The 13,130-nt window shown below is 39.7% G+C and overlaps 2 protein-coding genes across 4 annotated transcripts; one reads left to right on the top strand and one right to left on the bottom strand.

The window, feature by feature from the left end:
* Window positions 1-249: 249 nt before the first annotated feature.
* On the top strand, window positions 250-3,443 carry LOC308392564 (protein FAM180A-like; the record flags this gene model as incomplete). The annotated part of the gene is made up of 3 exons (XM_080875644.1): window positions 250-328; window positions 2,765-2,862; window positions 2,957-3,443. 3 exons carry the CDS (start codon window positions 250-252, stop codon window positions 3,284-3,286), a joined length of 507 nt encoding a protein of 168 aa, XP_080731770.1. The 3' UTR covers window positions 3,287-3,443.
* A 2-nt stretch (window positions 3,444-3,445) lies between these two features.
* On the bottom strand, window positions 3,446-11,948 carry slc23a4 (solute carrier family 23 member 4). Of its 3 annotated transcripts, none has more exons than XM_080875641.1 (13): window positions 11,862-11,948; window positions 10,402-10,478; window positions 9,673-9,807; window positions 9,198-9,355; window positions 7,836-7,995; window positions 7,205-7,386; window positions 6,715-6,835; window positions 6,455-6,611; window positions 5,941-6,194; window positions 5,606-5,770; window positions 5,406-5,514; window positions 5,221-5,316; window positions 3,446-4,439 (listed from the first exon to the last, which is right to left on the bottom strand). In XM_080875641.1, the coding sequence occupies exons 2-13, from the start codon at window positions 10,447-10,449 to the stop codon at window positions 4,171-4,173; spliced, it is 1,854 nt and encodes a 617-aa protein (XP_080731767.1). In that variant the 5' UTR covers window positions 10,450-10,478; window positions 11,862-11,948; the 3' UTR covers window positions 3,446-4,170. The 3 variants fall into 3 exon arrangements, with proteins under 3 accessions (XP_080731767.1, XP_080731769.1, XP_080731768.1); XM_080875643.1 differs by lacking the exon at window positions 11,862-11,948 and adding an exon at window positions 10,723-10,829; XM_080875642.1 differs by lacking the exon at window positions 11,862-11,948 and adding an exon at window positions 10,565-10,649.
* Window positions 11,949-13,130: the final 1,182 nt, after the last annotated feature.

The raw sequence follows: 13,130 nt of genomic DNA on the forward strand, positions 1-13,130 counted from the left end.
AGACCAGAAAAATGGTGCAAAAATAAGAGGGTGCCTTTGAACCTAATGATAACCAGATGGAAGCATTGTAATCCTGCTCATGAGAGCAAAAGAGAGAGAGGAGGTGGAGAGAAAACACAGTTCTGAAGGCAGACCGAATCCGAGAACACGAGTGATGAATAAAGCGTGCCGTCTGATGCTGTGTGTGGCTCCAAATGCTCAGTAAATTTAGAGACCTCTGTGCAGTTTTGCAACCAACATCAGGCAACCATGCTGCCCTGGAAGATGCTTATAGTTGCTCTTTTCTGCTGCTGCATCGAGGCAGGTGCCACACAACATCGGGCTAATGGTAAGACTCAAAATGCATGTATGTAAGTTTGCTACAGAAAAGCAAACAGTTCAGTTTCTGCAAATACTTTTTGAGTATTGGGAATCTTTGCTGAACACAGAGTGATCCTCGTTCCTCACCTGTTCTGTAATCCAGCACCTAATATGTGAGTTAAATAGTTTTAAATGTCTATTTTTAGTCAAAGCATGTTTTAATGTTGGCGGCTGCTCTGGGATCACAGATCAGCTGCACCTGTTTCTAATGGGAAACAGTGGCTTTAGCTGTAAACTGATCTGAGAGAAGGAGGAAACACTGTGAATAATAAAAAGCTTACAGCAAAGATGATCAGATCAGCTTGTGACAGATGATTCTTTCTGCCTGTGGAGTTTGAGTGTTTTTGTAAATCTTGATTTCATTGCAATTCAAAAAAAAGTACGCCACTCTAGGAAAGCGATTAAAAAGCAGAGATGAGTGTGGGTCACTGACATGAAGGCAAGGATGAAAGCAAGTAGGGATGAGAAGCTGCAATCATCAGGATTAGATTTATTGGGCTCTTTTTTAAGATCAGCTGATAAACATGGGCACCATGTGCACTTTAGTGTTATGATGTTACATTTATCCCAGTGTTTCAAACAACTTCCTCCCGCTGCGATGTGAAGCTGCCAAAGAAATAAAGTTGGTCATCGAGATTTAAGACTGCAGTTAAAGTCCAGGATCTTTTTTGGAGTTAAAGTCTTAGATGAATAACTTACCATGGCGCAGCACCAGTAAAAACCATGCAAGTGGAACCTCATCCAACCTCACGTGCTTGAAAAAATGCTAATTTTAATAATTTGCTTATATAATATAATATATATATAATTATATCATTTAATATATGCTATTTAATAACTAGGAACATGTATGTACATGAAAACATTTCATGTAAAACTGTGCAATAAGAGAGAAAGAAGAGAAAACAGTGTTTGCTGTGATATCTTCTATCAGCAGAACATAAAAGTGAAAACAGGTTTGGATATGCTGGCGTTTAATTACTATTTTATGCAGCTAATTATGAATTATGTCCTGACATAATCGTAATTACCTAAACATGTAATTCAGAGTAATATGTTTCATGAAAATGTTTAATCGCTGTGAATTGGAGAAGTTACTAAAAAGGAAACGCTATCCTGTTCAATAATGCAAGCTCTCGCCGGCCTTATTGAACTGAGATTAATGGAGATCATTAGCTTAACATAATGACCGACTTGCTCGGTTGATTTAAAGTCTATTAAAATATCATCTCGTTTCATCTGCTGAAATAAACACATGCTGTGAACGTGCTGGCACTGGGTAAGTGGCTCTGGCGTATCAATAGCAATGAATTTCTTAATGTGCTTCCTTTTTTATTTTTTGAACTGAATCACCACTCTGCCGATATTACTGCATGCCGGAGCAGTTTGCTGTCTGTCTTTTTGCACGGTTCCCTCCTGTTTTCATGCTTTTAGGAAAAGAAATTCTGTCACCTGGATCTCGGAATTGCAGAAACTCCACTTTTAGGCATTAATAAAACCACACCATTATTGGATGTGAGAGACTGGACAATGAAAACTGTAACTTTGTTCCTTTTAAACATGTTAGTTCCATCACTGTCAGCTCACTGGGTCCACCACTTTGACCATGTAATCTAGATTGATAGAATTATTGTGTAGTCATTCATGCTCTTCAGTGTTTTAATCCAGTGACCTCCTGGACTTTTCATGTTGTTTTCTGTTTTTCATGAGATTTTCACATCACCCTACAACGCAGGCTCTCGAACTCTGGTGGTTTTACACACTGACATGTGGCACCAACACCTGGACAGAGTTTTGTCAGATACCTAATGTTTCCATTAGACTCGCTGAGTTTAATCCTAATTAGTGAGCCTTTTCTGAGGGAAAGCAGTTAAAAGTAAGGCAAAGGAACAATTCTGCTTTTGTAAAATTCATATTCAAGTTAAAAAACGAGAGCTTCTGAATTGCATTTGACCCATCAACTTGTTTTTAACATCCTGGCTTAAATCATAAGCATAAGGAATCCCATATACAGCTCTGTACAATCATCTGGAACTTGTTGTACAATCCATGTGCCACTCCACCTTTGATTTCTGTTTCCTTTGAAGTTTGAGGTCATGTCTCATTGTCTGCTGATAGGATTCATAAGAAAGGTTACCGATCACAGACTTTAAAACACCTATTATAGATTATCTGCTGCTGTGAGCTGGATGAACCTGGATTTCACATCTGTCACAGGCTTCACCTCACAGTAAAATCTGCATTTCATTGTACCATGCAGGGATTATTGCTTACTTGTCACAGGGATTTCCAGCTGAAAAGATTTAAACTGTCTTTTGGATGCATAGAAATAATCCAGATGTGAAACTGCGCATGCTTTCATAACACCCTTGATTCTCATTGTCTGTGTCTCTTGGTGCACCAGCCTTATTTCCAGCTGCAAGTAGTATAAAAAGAGGAGTGACAGCTGCGGTGAACCCCACTTTCATCAGCTCCATCAGTGATGCTCACCTGCTGTTTGAGGTAAAAGAACAAACCTTTGAGTTTTTATGAGTAAAAAGCAAACACTGACAATGTAACTATTAACAGTTACTTCTTTTCTTGTCACTAAATACAGATACTGATGTCTGGCATACAGTTTGAATCCAGTGGAGCGTTTTCGGTCACAGATGCTGAACTAGCTTCCCTTCAAAAGACAAGAAACCTGGATTTCATCTGCGAAGAGATCATTCCGAAAAAGCTAACAGACATATTGAGGCTCATATCCGGTCTTTCAAATCATACTGGCTACCTGCATCAGCACGATTTTGAGCGCACTGTCTTGACTTTGGTGTACACTGCCCATCAGATGGTCAGCTCCGCTACTGAATACCAAAGAGACGTGTGGGCAGAGTCCTTTGTAAGCCTATACAAATCCATCAAGAAGGATCTGACACTGAGAAACTGAGTAAGCAGTGGTGCTGTGACACAATGACTCACTGTTTAATATGCACACAGATGAAAAGCTGAAGTGTTGGAGCTTGCAGCTGGATGGCTGACAGATCCTGATGGAAATGTCCTGTCAGTAAACGTCAGCATGAATTCGTAAAGTGCACAGAAAGAAAATAAACACAATCATTGTAAAATATTAACTGTTACAGCAAATGTTCATCCAAACATGAGGTACTGTATATGAAACAAATTCATATCTTGAATGTAGCATTAAACATTGTGGATTTAATCATGTTCCTGTCATTTCAGCGTTTGTTCACTAGCACCCAGATGTGACGGCATTTCGAGACTAATATGAAAGAATAAAACATCAAGTTTTGAACCAATGAGAACTGCAGGTCTGGATTCAGATGACTGCTCAGGTTTTTTAAGATATACATCATCAACAATTATCATATCACCAGTATCACCAGTTTACAAAAAAGTCTATCTATACTACCTTCCCAGTCAAAGATGAGCCACAACATTAAAACCACTTCTCACGCTGTGGTAAAACAGTCTCCTCCTTAAAGGAAAGTGTTACTCGTCTACAACAATGTTTAGTTGGTTGAAACGAGCGAAAGTCGCTTCCCCATGAATGCCAGAAACGAAGGCTTCCCAGCAGAACATTGCACTGTAATGAAACGATCACTTACCCACTAAGTGGTTGTAACTTTGTGGCTGATCACGTACCTCCCAGTGCAGGATATAATTTGCAAACGTCACCTTAAAAGGTCCTTTAAATACTTTGCACCGTGTTGTTATATTAGAGTGCCCTTTACAAGGTCCAAACTGAGCTGCCTGTGATGGAACTGGTTTTGGAAAAATCCCCAAAATGGCACGCTGGAGTGAGTGCACCGCTCACAGGCCAGCTCCAGTAATAACTTGTGCAGGCTCTTGTTGTCCCAATGGCTGTTTAGGTTCCACGGAATTAGCAACTGCCCCGCATCCATCTGAGGAGTTGGGCATGGTAGGAGGACAAAAGGGGATGTACCGGAACCAGGAGGAAGAACACAGATGAGAGTTGATGCCAAAGGGAAGGCTGTAGACTTTTCCGCTCTCCAGTGTGTTGCTGGAGTCATCCTCATGAGCCTTGTTCCAGGCAAGGATACCTCGTTCATGCTTCGATCCTGTTGGACATGTTCAATGTTTTTAAAAAAACCTGACTCTGGATTATCTCTATTTCCTGATTTTGTTTGTTTATCATAAATGTTGACAACACTGTGTTGTTGATTCTCTAATAGAATATCTCTAAAACATTGTTCTTTTAAATTTAGCTGAAGTGAAAGACACTAATGAAAGGTTAAAAAATGTTACTTATTTTGCTGTTTTCATTTTTAAAGTCCTGTGAAAGAGAAAGTAGACCCTCGCTACAATGACAATGATAATGATCCCAAGCACGCCACCAAATCTAAACCAGAATAGGTAAAAAAAAAAAAAAATCAAGGTGTTGTAAAGACCCATCAAACTTTAGAGCTTGAGCAGATTGAAATTCAGTGCTCCCTTACAGTCAGACCATAAGAGGGCTGTGCATAAACAAATACCTGCAAACCTCAATAATCTCAAGCAATGCCGTAAAGGAGAGTCGGTCAACATTCCTCCACAATGATGAGGGTGAGAAAGGAAATGATTATTTCACCTCAGAGTTCTCATAGTCCTCACTGTAGAGTCATAGAGTCTTGTGTAAACTTTCTTTTTCACATTACTTTTCATTCTGACCCTTTCTTAATTAATTGAATAATCACTAAACTAAATGAATATGTCCACAATACTCAATACCCTAAAAGCATTCTGAAAATCATTTTCATCAGTTTCATTAAATTGCCATGTTTATCATAACCTCAGCTCTGTGCTTCAGTGTTTTAAACATGGTGAATTAAATACATGCAGAACAGTAACAAAGAGCAATACCTGGAACGGTGTTGTCCAGTATGAAACCAAAGAAGCCACCGACAAACATGCTGGTTGTCAGAAGTACCTGTAGGACCTGATCAAGTTCTACCACACCTGGACACAATGTAAACAGTTAGACCTGTGTTTAAATGATCAGGTTTTTTGAAAAAAAATTCTAAGATTAGTAAAGATTTTCTGTCCACCTGTAGAAATAGCTTTGGAATTCTTCAATATCCAATTTGGAATAACCAGACCAGTGAACATGGAGAAGCCGAAAATGAAGATGTTTCGAGACGAGTTCATGTCTGCGTACTGAAAATGTGACCCAGAAACAAAGTCTAGTTAAAACCGACTCAAATCAAAAGAAGAAAATGTGCCGACACGTTTGAGCTTCAGTACAAACCTGCAGATTTGAAACTCCGGCTGCAGAGATGACACCAAACATAACCATGAACATTCCTCCTATGACAGGTGACGGGATAGTGGTGAATATAGCGCCCACTTTACCAAATATACCCATGACAACCATCAACACTCCACTGGCCACAATCACCATCCGACTGCCCACCTGCAAAAAATAGAAATTCTCTCAGTTTTCCTGAGATCTGAGTGCACTGAAATTTGTGCTTAAAATGCCAAATTTAAGGGAGGAAAAGAACTAACAATGCAAAAAACTGCACAAAACACCAAAAAATCCAAACAGTAGCAAAAACTTCATAAAACAGCAGGTCATCTCACCTTTGTGATACCAAGGGCTCCGACGTTTTCGCTGTATGAGGTGGTACCATTTCCAGTACCCCAGGCACCTGCCAACAGGCAGCCTATCCCCTCAATACCGATACCCCTGTTGATGGCATGTTTTGGGGGTGGTGGAGCTCCAGATAACCTAGCACAGGCGTGGTAGTCCCCAACAGACTCTATCATAGAGGAAATTACACCAGCCAAGATGCCAATCACCCCTGCCAGGCTGACAGTAGGTCTCCCCCATTGTCCTAATTTTGGAAACGCAAGCAAGTTGAAAATGTCACAAATGCATAATCTGCAAAATATTATTCTGAAAATAAGATAACTTTGATGACTCTGTGAGTTTCTTCCAACACATCACTGAGCCACACTGTGGTACTGGATGATATTCCTCGTCATTAGAAAGAAATGTGGGTGGAAACAATGATCCCATTCAGTCTGAGTTTAGTTAAAAATCAGAAACAAAGAAAATGACCAAAGTTGTTTTAACGGAGCTTTTCTATCTTACCTGGGTACGGGAAAACCAGCCAGGGAGCCTGACTCATGACATCTCCCTTTAGATCGGTGCGTGCAAGGTAACCATACTTGTCTGGTTCAGCAGGAAGTACATTGTAGACAGTCAAAATGTAACAAATGGTCCAAGATAACGTGATTCCAAGCAAAACCTTGTGATGCATTAAAACAAAAACACCTTGTTATCTGTTTTGTTTGGCTTTAATATTAAAAAATTAATAGAAAAAAAGAAAAGACTCAATGTCTTCAACGTACAGGAAGAATCTGAAAGACGTAGACTGGAGAGGTGTGCAGTCTTTTATCCTTGTTATATGCTGGAAAGGGCACTGGTATGTGACGGAGGTACTGCGAGAACAGGATGATGAGTGCCGTGGTCCTGTGTGACACAGACATAAAGGAGAAAAACATCGTGTAAATATTGCTGAGATGTAATGAAGAAAAAGGAAAGTAGATCAGCTGTACTGGATGTTGGGCAAGAAAGTTTTAATAGGCTTTTCTCTGCAGCCTTAAGATTAAAGCTTTACTGGGTTGAAGGCGTATTATTTTCTAAAGTCTTGCCCAGGCAGGACTGGGAGCACGCTTAACACAACCTAACACGCATTTTATTGAGAAACCTGCTTTAAGGTGGCATGAAATATTTTTTATACAAATCTCTCTGGCAGTCTTTAAATATTCGTTTTGTCATTTTTATGTTATGTAGAGAAATGGGGCCTTTTTAGGGACTTTATTTAGAAGTTTTACCCACATTGCAGAGATGCCCCAGTGGTTCCCAGCACTGCTACCCGCTGAGTCAAAGAGGGACAGTCCAATGAGAGAAATAGTAGGAGCGATGGTGAGAGGCCCAATGAAGCGCATGAAGAGGCCAATGAGGCCTGAAAAACCAACCAGCACTTGGAAGACTGATCCCACAATAATGGATCCCTGAAGCTTAAGAAAACACAAAAATGTTGACAGTCAGAATTTGGAATTCGTAACCTCATTAACCTTTTTGTACTAAAAAACATTTCTGTTGTTATTTGCTGACAAACATTTCCATTGCCTTCCATAGACTTTTGGGATAAAATTCTATCTGCCTCACCCTTAAGTGTTTCTGTTTAACAGGACATGTACAAGTCTATAAGCCAGGAGCTGCAACCTCCACCAGAGGGTTCCAGTCTGTGGCTCAGCATCATGCATGAACTTGAAGGCTTCCAGCATAGGCACTAGGACCACTACAGACGCTAATCTGAAATCTTTGTGCCTCCCTGGAAGCACTTTTTTTTTAACAAGCTCAACTAGTTTGCAGTTGGAGAGAACAAGTCAGACGAGTTTTTAGAAAAATGTAACCAAAAATGGGATCAAAGTGCTGAAGGTTCAGACTGTCACAGTTTACTTACTGCTCTCATTCGACTTTGCCACACTTCTATGAAGTGTGTGGACGAGGTGTTGACTAGGCTGGCATTTTGAGTCCATGCAGGACACGTCCACTCTGGCATGGAGAGCAGTGCCATGGAAGGAGCCAGTAATGTGAATGTGCCACCTTGGAGAATCGGCAGCCTGGAAATAATTAACACAATACGAGAGAGCAAACCATCAGTTACTGTATCTTTGGGTGATTGAAATGCTTAGACTGACTGAGACAGTGTCTTCTGTGCATGCATGTGTTTTTTAAGACCTCTCTGACGGCATCTGCAGTCTATTTATTTGAATCGTGTACAAGGAAATGGTTAATTTAAACCATGTGAAGAGAGTGTGACTTGTTATGCAAACTGTTAGACTGAAAGTTAAGTCAGTTAAAATAATCTGCCACGTAATGACCCTCATTATGCTATTCTCATAAGCAGTGCATCATTCACACACGTCGCAGAAGAAGAGAAGTTTTCTTGTGAAAAACAAAACATGCAAACATTTCTTTTGATGAAACATCGGAAAGTTTTCGTTGTGTCGTCGGGACGCTAAAAGCACCACTAAGTGCGAGGCTTGTTTTCCCTCACAGCTGACTTGCAGACATTTTGGGAAAGACAAGAAAGCATGAGTGGTGCTAAGCCAGAACAATGTGGACTTAGCAGGAAGTAGATTCCAAACATAATAAGATAGAAATTCCTCCGTTAATCCATCTGTGACACCAGTATTCAGGCAGGCTGAGTCTGCAACCACATAACAGAAGTTCAGAGCAACAACATACAAGTTTGTAGGCCTCCAGAACAGTGACATCATGTTCGCTCTCCTGTGCATGTGTCACTGTTTACAAGGAAGTTTCCATACTGGTATTTTAAGCAGAAATTAATTAGCAAAACAACTAAATACTATTTATTTGACAATAAAAGCTGAGTTCTGTACAGTATAAAAGCTCAAATGGACTTATTTCACCTCCATGAAGCTTTCAAATACTACTCGGTGTTCATGAACATTCATTTTGGCAGACATAATAGTTCAAAAGAGGTTAAGAAGAAAGGCAGAATGGCTTCTCTGTTCTGGCTGTTTAATAAGAAGAAGAAGCTTAGTTAATTCCATCCTGCTGCACCACTGCGTTGGACAAATACTCTCAGAACATCAAAAAGCACTGAATGAACAATAAATTAATGTAAATCATCTTACATTAAATAAAAGAAATATAAAGCACTCCAGAATCCCACAATGTAATTCATGACTGCAAAAATTCCTAGTGCATATCCCCAGGAGACATCCCACAGATACAGACAGCCACGCAGCCTTACAGCCTGGTTTTCAATAAGTAATGTTCCTGCTTGTTTCCTTACCTAATGCCAAAGACTACTTGCAACAGAGTGCAGACCCCAGAAACCAAGAAGATTGTACTGATGAGATGGCTCTGTGTGAGGCCATCATGCTGCAGACACAGTCCCTGGGACAGAATCAGGGGGATGGCAATGATACCTCCAAATGCAGTCAAACAGTGCTGAGAGGGCAAAGTTGGGGGAAAACAGAGATTCATTTAATCGTTGTAGGATTTACACATTAAAAAAAAAAAGGTACATGGTTGATGTTTGTACACCACCTGAGAGATTACAGTGAAGGTTCGGTGCAATTAAAGTCCAATTTCACTATCTGGCTTACACAACTAAAACCAAGCAACTAACACTCAAGGAAATGTCAAGCGAAAGCTGGTCATGTTTACATTGTTACTTTAGAAACAATGCAGCAAAGCTGGCTCCTAATCATTGTTAAACATGACCAAAGGGAAACAAATCAAAGAAAAAACCTTTGTTGACATACCTGGATTCCTAAAATGATGCACAGGTACCAGGGAGGAACATCTGTTACACAGTATGCTAGTTTGTTACTGCACTCGTCCGTAGAGGAGGCTGGTTCTTTTTCGTTGTCGGGCAGATCACAGAAACGTCCTTCCAGCTTTAGTTCATTAGAAGAATAAGCAGACATGTCAAACTAGAACATTCTGCAGGGATCTATCAACACTTGTGATCCTCAGTTCACTGTATGCATCATTCACAACTGACTGCCCTTTGTTTAAAAAAAGAAGCATGTATTGATATGTTTTTACATGTTATCTATAAAATGTATGTAAATAACTATAATTAAAGAACTTAATTTCATGTTTCTCATAACCAAAATATTAGAATAAGATGAAAAGAACAGGGCAGTCAGATAAGTCGTTCCATTTTTCAACACTAGGAATCAAGAATTCCTTCTATAATCATGTGATGGTAGGAAAACCTTCATTTCACAGATACTTTAAAAAATCTACTCATGCTTCTGTTTCACTCAGCAAGCAGCTGTTTGATCTTAAACTAATATGAGGCTGTTTAATCATATTAGTTACTGCAGTTACTGCAGGTAAGAATGTGGGTTATTATTTAGAATCCACATGGACACCTGAGAGTTATGAATGCCAAGATGTGATTCTGAATCCAGTGCTTACAACTGTGTAGAGATTATGCAATCTCTCTAATCATTTCCTAATATAAAATTAAAAGCAACACTCACCGCAAAGGTATAGTTGTCAAGTCCATTACTTTCCTTTTCTGGAGCCATGTCAGGCTATAGGTCCAGTTTGTGGTCTCCTGAGCCGAGAAACAAAACAGAATGAAAACCATTAATCAGAGGGGAGGGATCAGGAGGAGCATCTGATAGAGGGGAGAGAGCGTACAGACGGGTCGGAGCAGGCAGAGTATTACGAACGCGCAGAGTTCAGACATGAGACTGCTGATCAAAATGGATCCCACCTGCAGCTCATGTGAACCGAATTACAACAGAATCAGCAGCTGACCGCCCGGCATTTGGCTGGCAGGAGATAAAATCTCTTACCAAGAACTCTTTAGGCAAGAAAGTATTAAAAGATTTAATTCCTCAGCATAGGTCATATAATTCTAAAGCTGAAGAAGCAGCAAGTCTGCTGTATGTGGTGACCTGTGCTCAGCTCTGCAGTCAGAGATGTTTAACAGTTAAAGAATACAGCCTTTAGTTTGACAAAGACTTCCCCCTCCCAGAGTTTCTTTCTAAATTTAACACCAAATGTTTGTTTTGGAGGGTAAACTTCTGCAGTGATCACATGTTGACAAATAATCACAAAGCTGGTATTGATAGATGACTAGAAAATGTTCTGTAGATGTTAATTTAATTTCCTAATTTACTGTATATTTCTACTTCCCGTAAAATGATAGTAAACCAGATTATATTGTTAGGAGTTTGATAACAGCCCACCACCACTTCATTAATGTGCTGGACAAGCAGCAGAAGCTCATCCTCACACTGCTTGCATCCATTTCTGTGTGCATGTCATATGATTATTAGTGCACATCTCTTCTTATTCCAAAATCAGGATCTAAGGCACACGCTGGCAGCACAAAGACACCAGTGAAAAGCAACCAATATCATTCATCCTTAAAGGATACGAATGCCTGTGGAACTCTCCGTTCTGTCATTGCCTGGACATTTGAATTCTGCAAAGGTTTTCTGAAGGAAAAGTCAGGTGATCACCAAAATGAGAAGGTTTCCTTGTCAGGAAGAGCAGAAGTGTTAGAACTAAATTAGAAAATACAATTTTAAACTAGAATCCTGAGAAAGGGTTTATCCTGACTGCTGTGGAGTATTTAAATAGTTGAGCTGGAATCTTGGGACGTATCCAACAAATAAAATAGCTGAAGAAAATTGAGGTCACATGAAACTTACAAACCCAGGAGAGTAGGGGGGCATCATGCGGTCTACTCTGAGTGCATGTGACTCACATGTCAGCGAGCAAAGGCCCGATTGTAGAAACAGTGTTATTTTTAAAGGCTTAATATCATTTGCAAAAAAGAAACAAAAACAAAAAAGAGAAGTGAATATTAGAGGATAACTAATAAATACAAACACTCAGCCGGGGTGTAACATAAAAGGTACCAGCAAAAAATGACTCTTAAACCAAAACTATTGAACAAGCCTTGGCTCTGCAGCATCTTACTTACACAATTAAAGCGTATAAGAAGAGGTGAAATGAAGAAAAGGAAGCAAATGGACGGTCACAGCAGACGGCTGCTCCTCCTGGAGCCAGTTCTGTTTATTATTGTTATTACTTTGTTGTGATTTGGTGTTATCAAATAAAACTGAATTCTGACTGAAATGAACACACACACACACACACACAGAGAGAGAGTGAGAGAAAGACAGCTCTCTTCCAAGAAGACCAATAGAAGGCCAAAGGTCAGTGGAGTAGCAATATCTGGTCAGTGATTGAAATACCAATGGAAAAGAAGTCTATACAAATAATGATTTAGCACTGAAACAAACAAAACTGCTGAACGACACTAAGATTTAATGAAGCTCTTATTCTTGTAACATGCTGGGAGGTGCAAATGAGACATAACAACGTTGACTGTAATCTTTTACGGCCTCGGTCTAAATGTTTTGGCTCTTATCTTGTGTCTGATTGCATCCTGTGACCTTCATAGTTTTACGAGCCGTGCAGTTTGGTTTGAACTTACCGGAGTTTGCCGGTAAGAAAGCGCATGTTGTTACTCCTTATAGTTTTCTCACCATACCTTCGATTAAGTGTGAGCTTGCTATAATTGATTAGCTTCTCTTGGATATGATGTATTGTGTTCGTGTCTTTATCAGCCCTACTTAGCTCTGACTTGGAATGGTGCATACCGGATTACCTAGAGATCACAAGAGGCACATGTGCGTCACATTTTGTGACTCATAAGTGGTTAATGAGTTAATATAAAGTATTTAAACATGTGCATTGCTTACCTTCAGCCCCCCAAGCTCAGAGGGTTCATGCTGTTCATGAGGGTTCATTATTATATTCAGAGAATTACAAGCAGGTTCACTGAGAGGCCGGTACCACTAGATGGAGACAGACCACTTTCTCCTACACTCTGCAGCTCAGTGCTTTTTTTTTTTAGTTGAACTAAAGTGTCAGAGTGCATACAGAGGCCAAGGTGATAAAGATTACCTGTGCAATAAATCAGGCGATAAGAAAGAGAAGCAATGATTTTAAATTTGTTTATGGTGAAATTTTATCAAGGTGATAATCAAGCTGCAGATTTAGAGTACAAATCTATCTGTGTCCTGCTGATTCTGCTGAAGGAAATAAAGACTCAGAGCAAACTGAACTACTCAGTTCTATCGTGATAACATCGTGATAACAACCAGATGCCATTATCTGGAGAATTAATTGAGCACACACCTTAAATTAATAGCTTATATATGAAAGATTAAAACTTTGAATGCTG

The sequence above is a fragment of the Rhamphochromis sp. 'chilingali' genome (genome assembly GCF_963969265.1).
Source record: "Rhamphochromis sp. 'chilingali' genome assembly, chromosome: 2".
Classification (NCBI taxonomy): Eukaryota; Metazoa; Chordata; class Actinopteri; order Cichliformes; family Cichlidae; genus Rhamphochromis; species Rhamphochromis sp. 'chilingali'.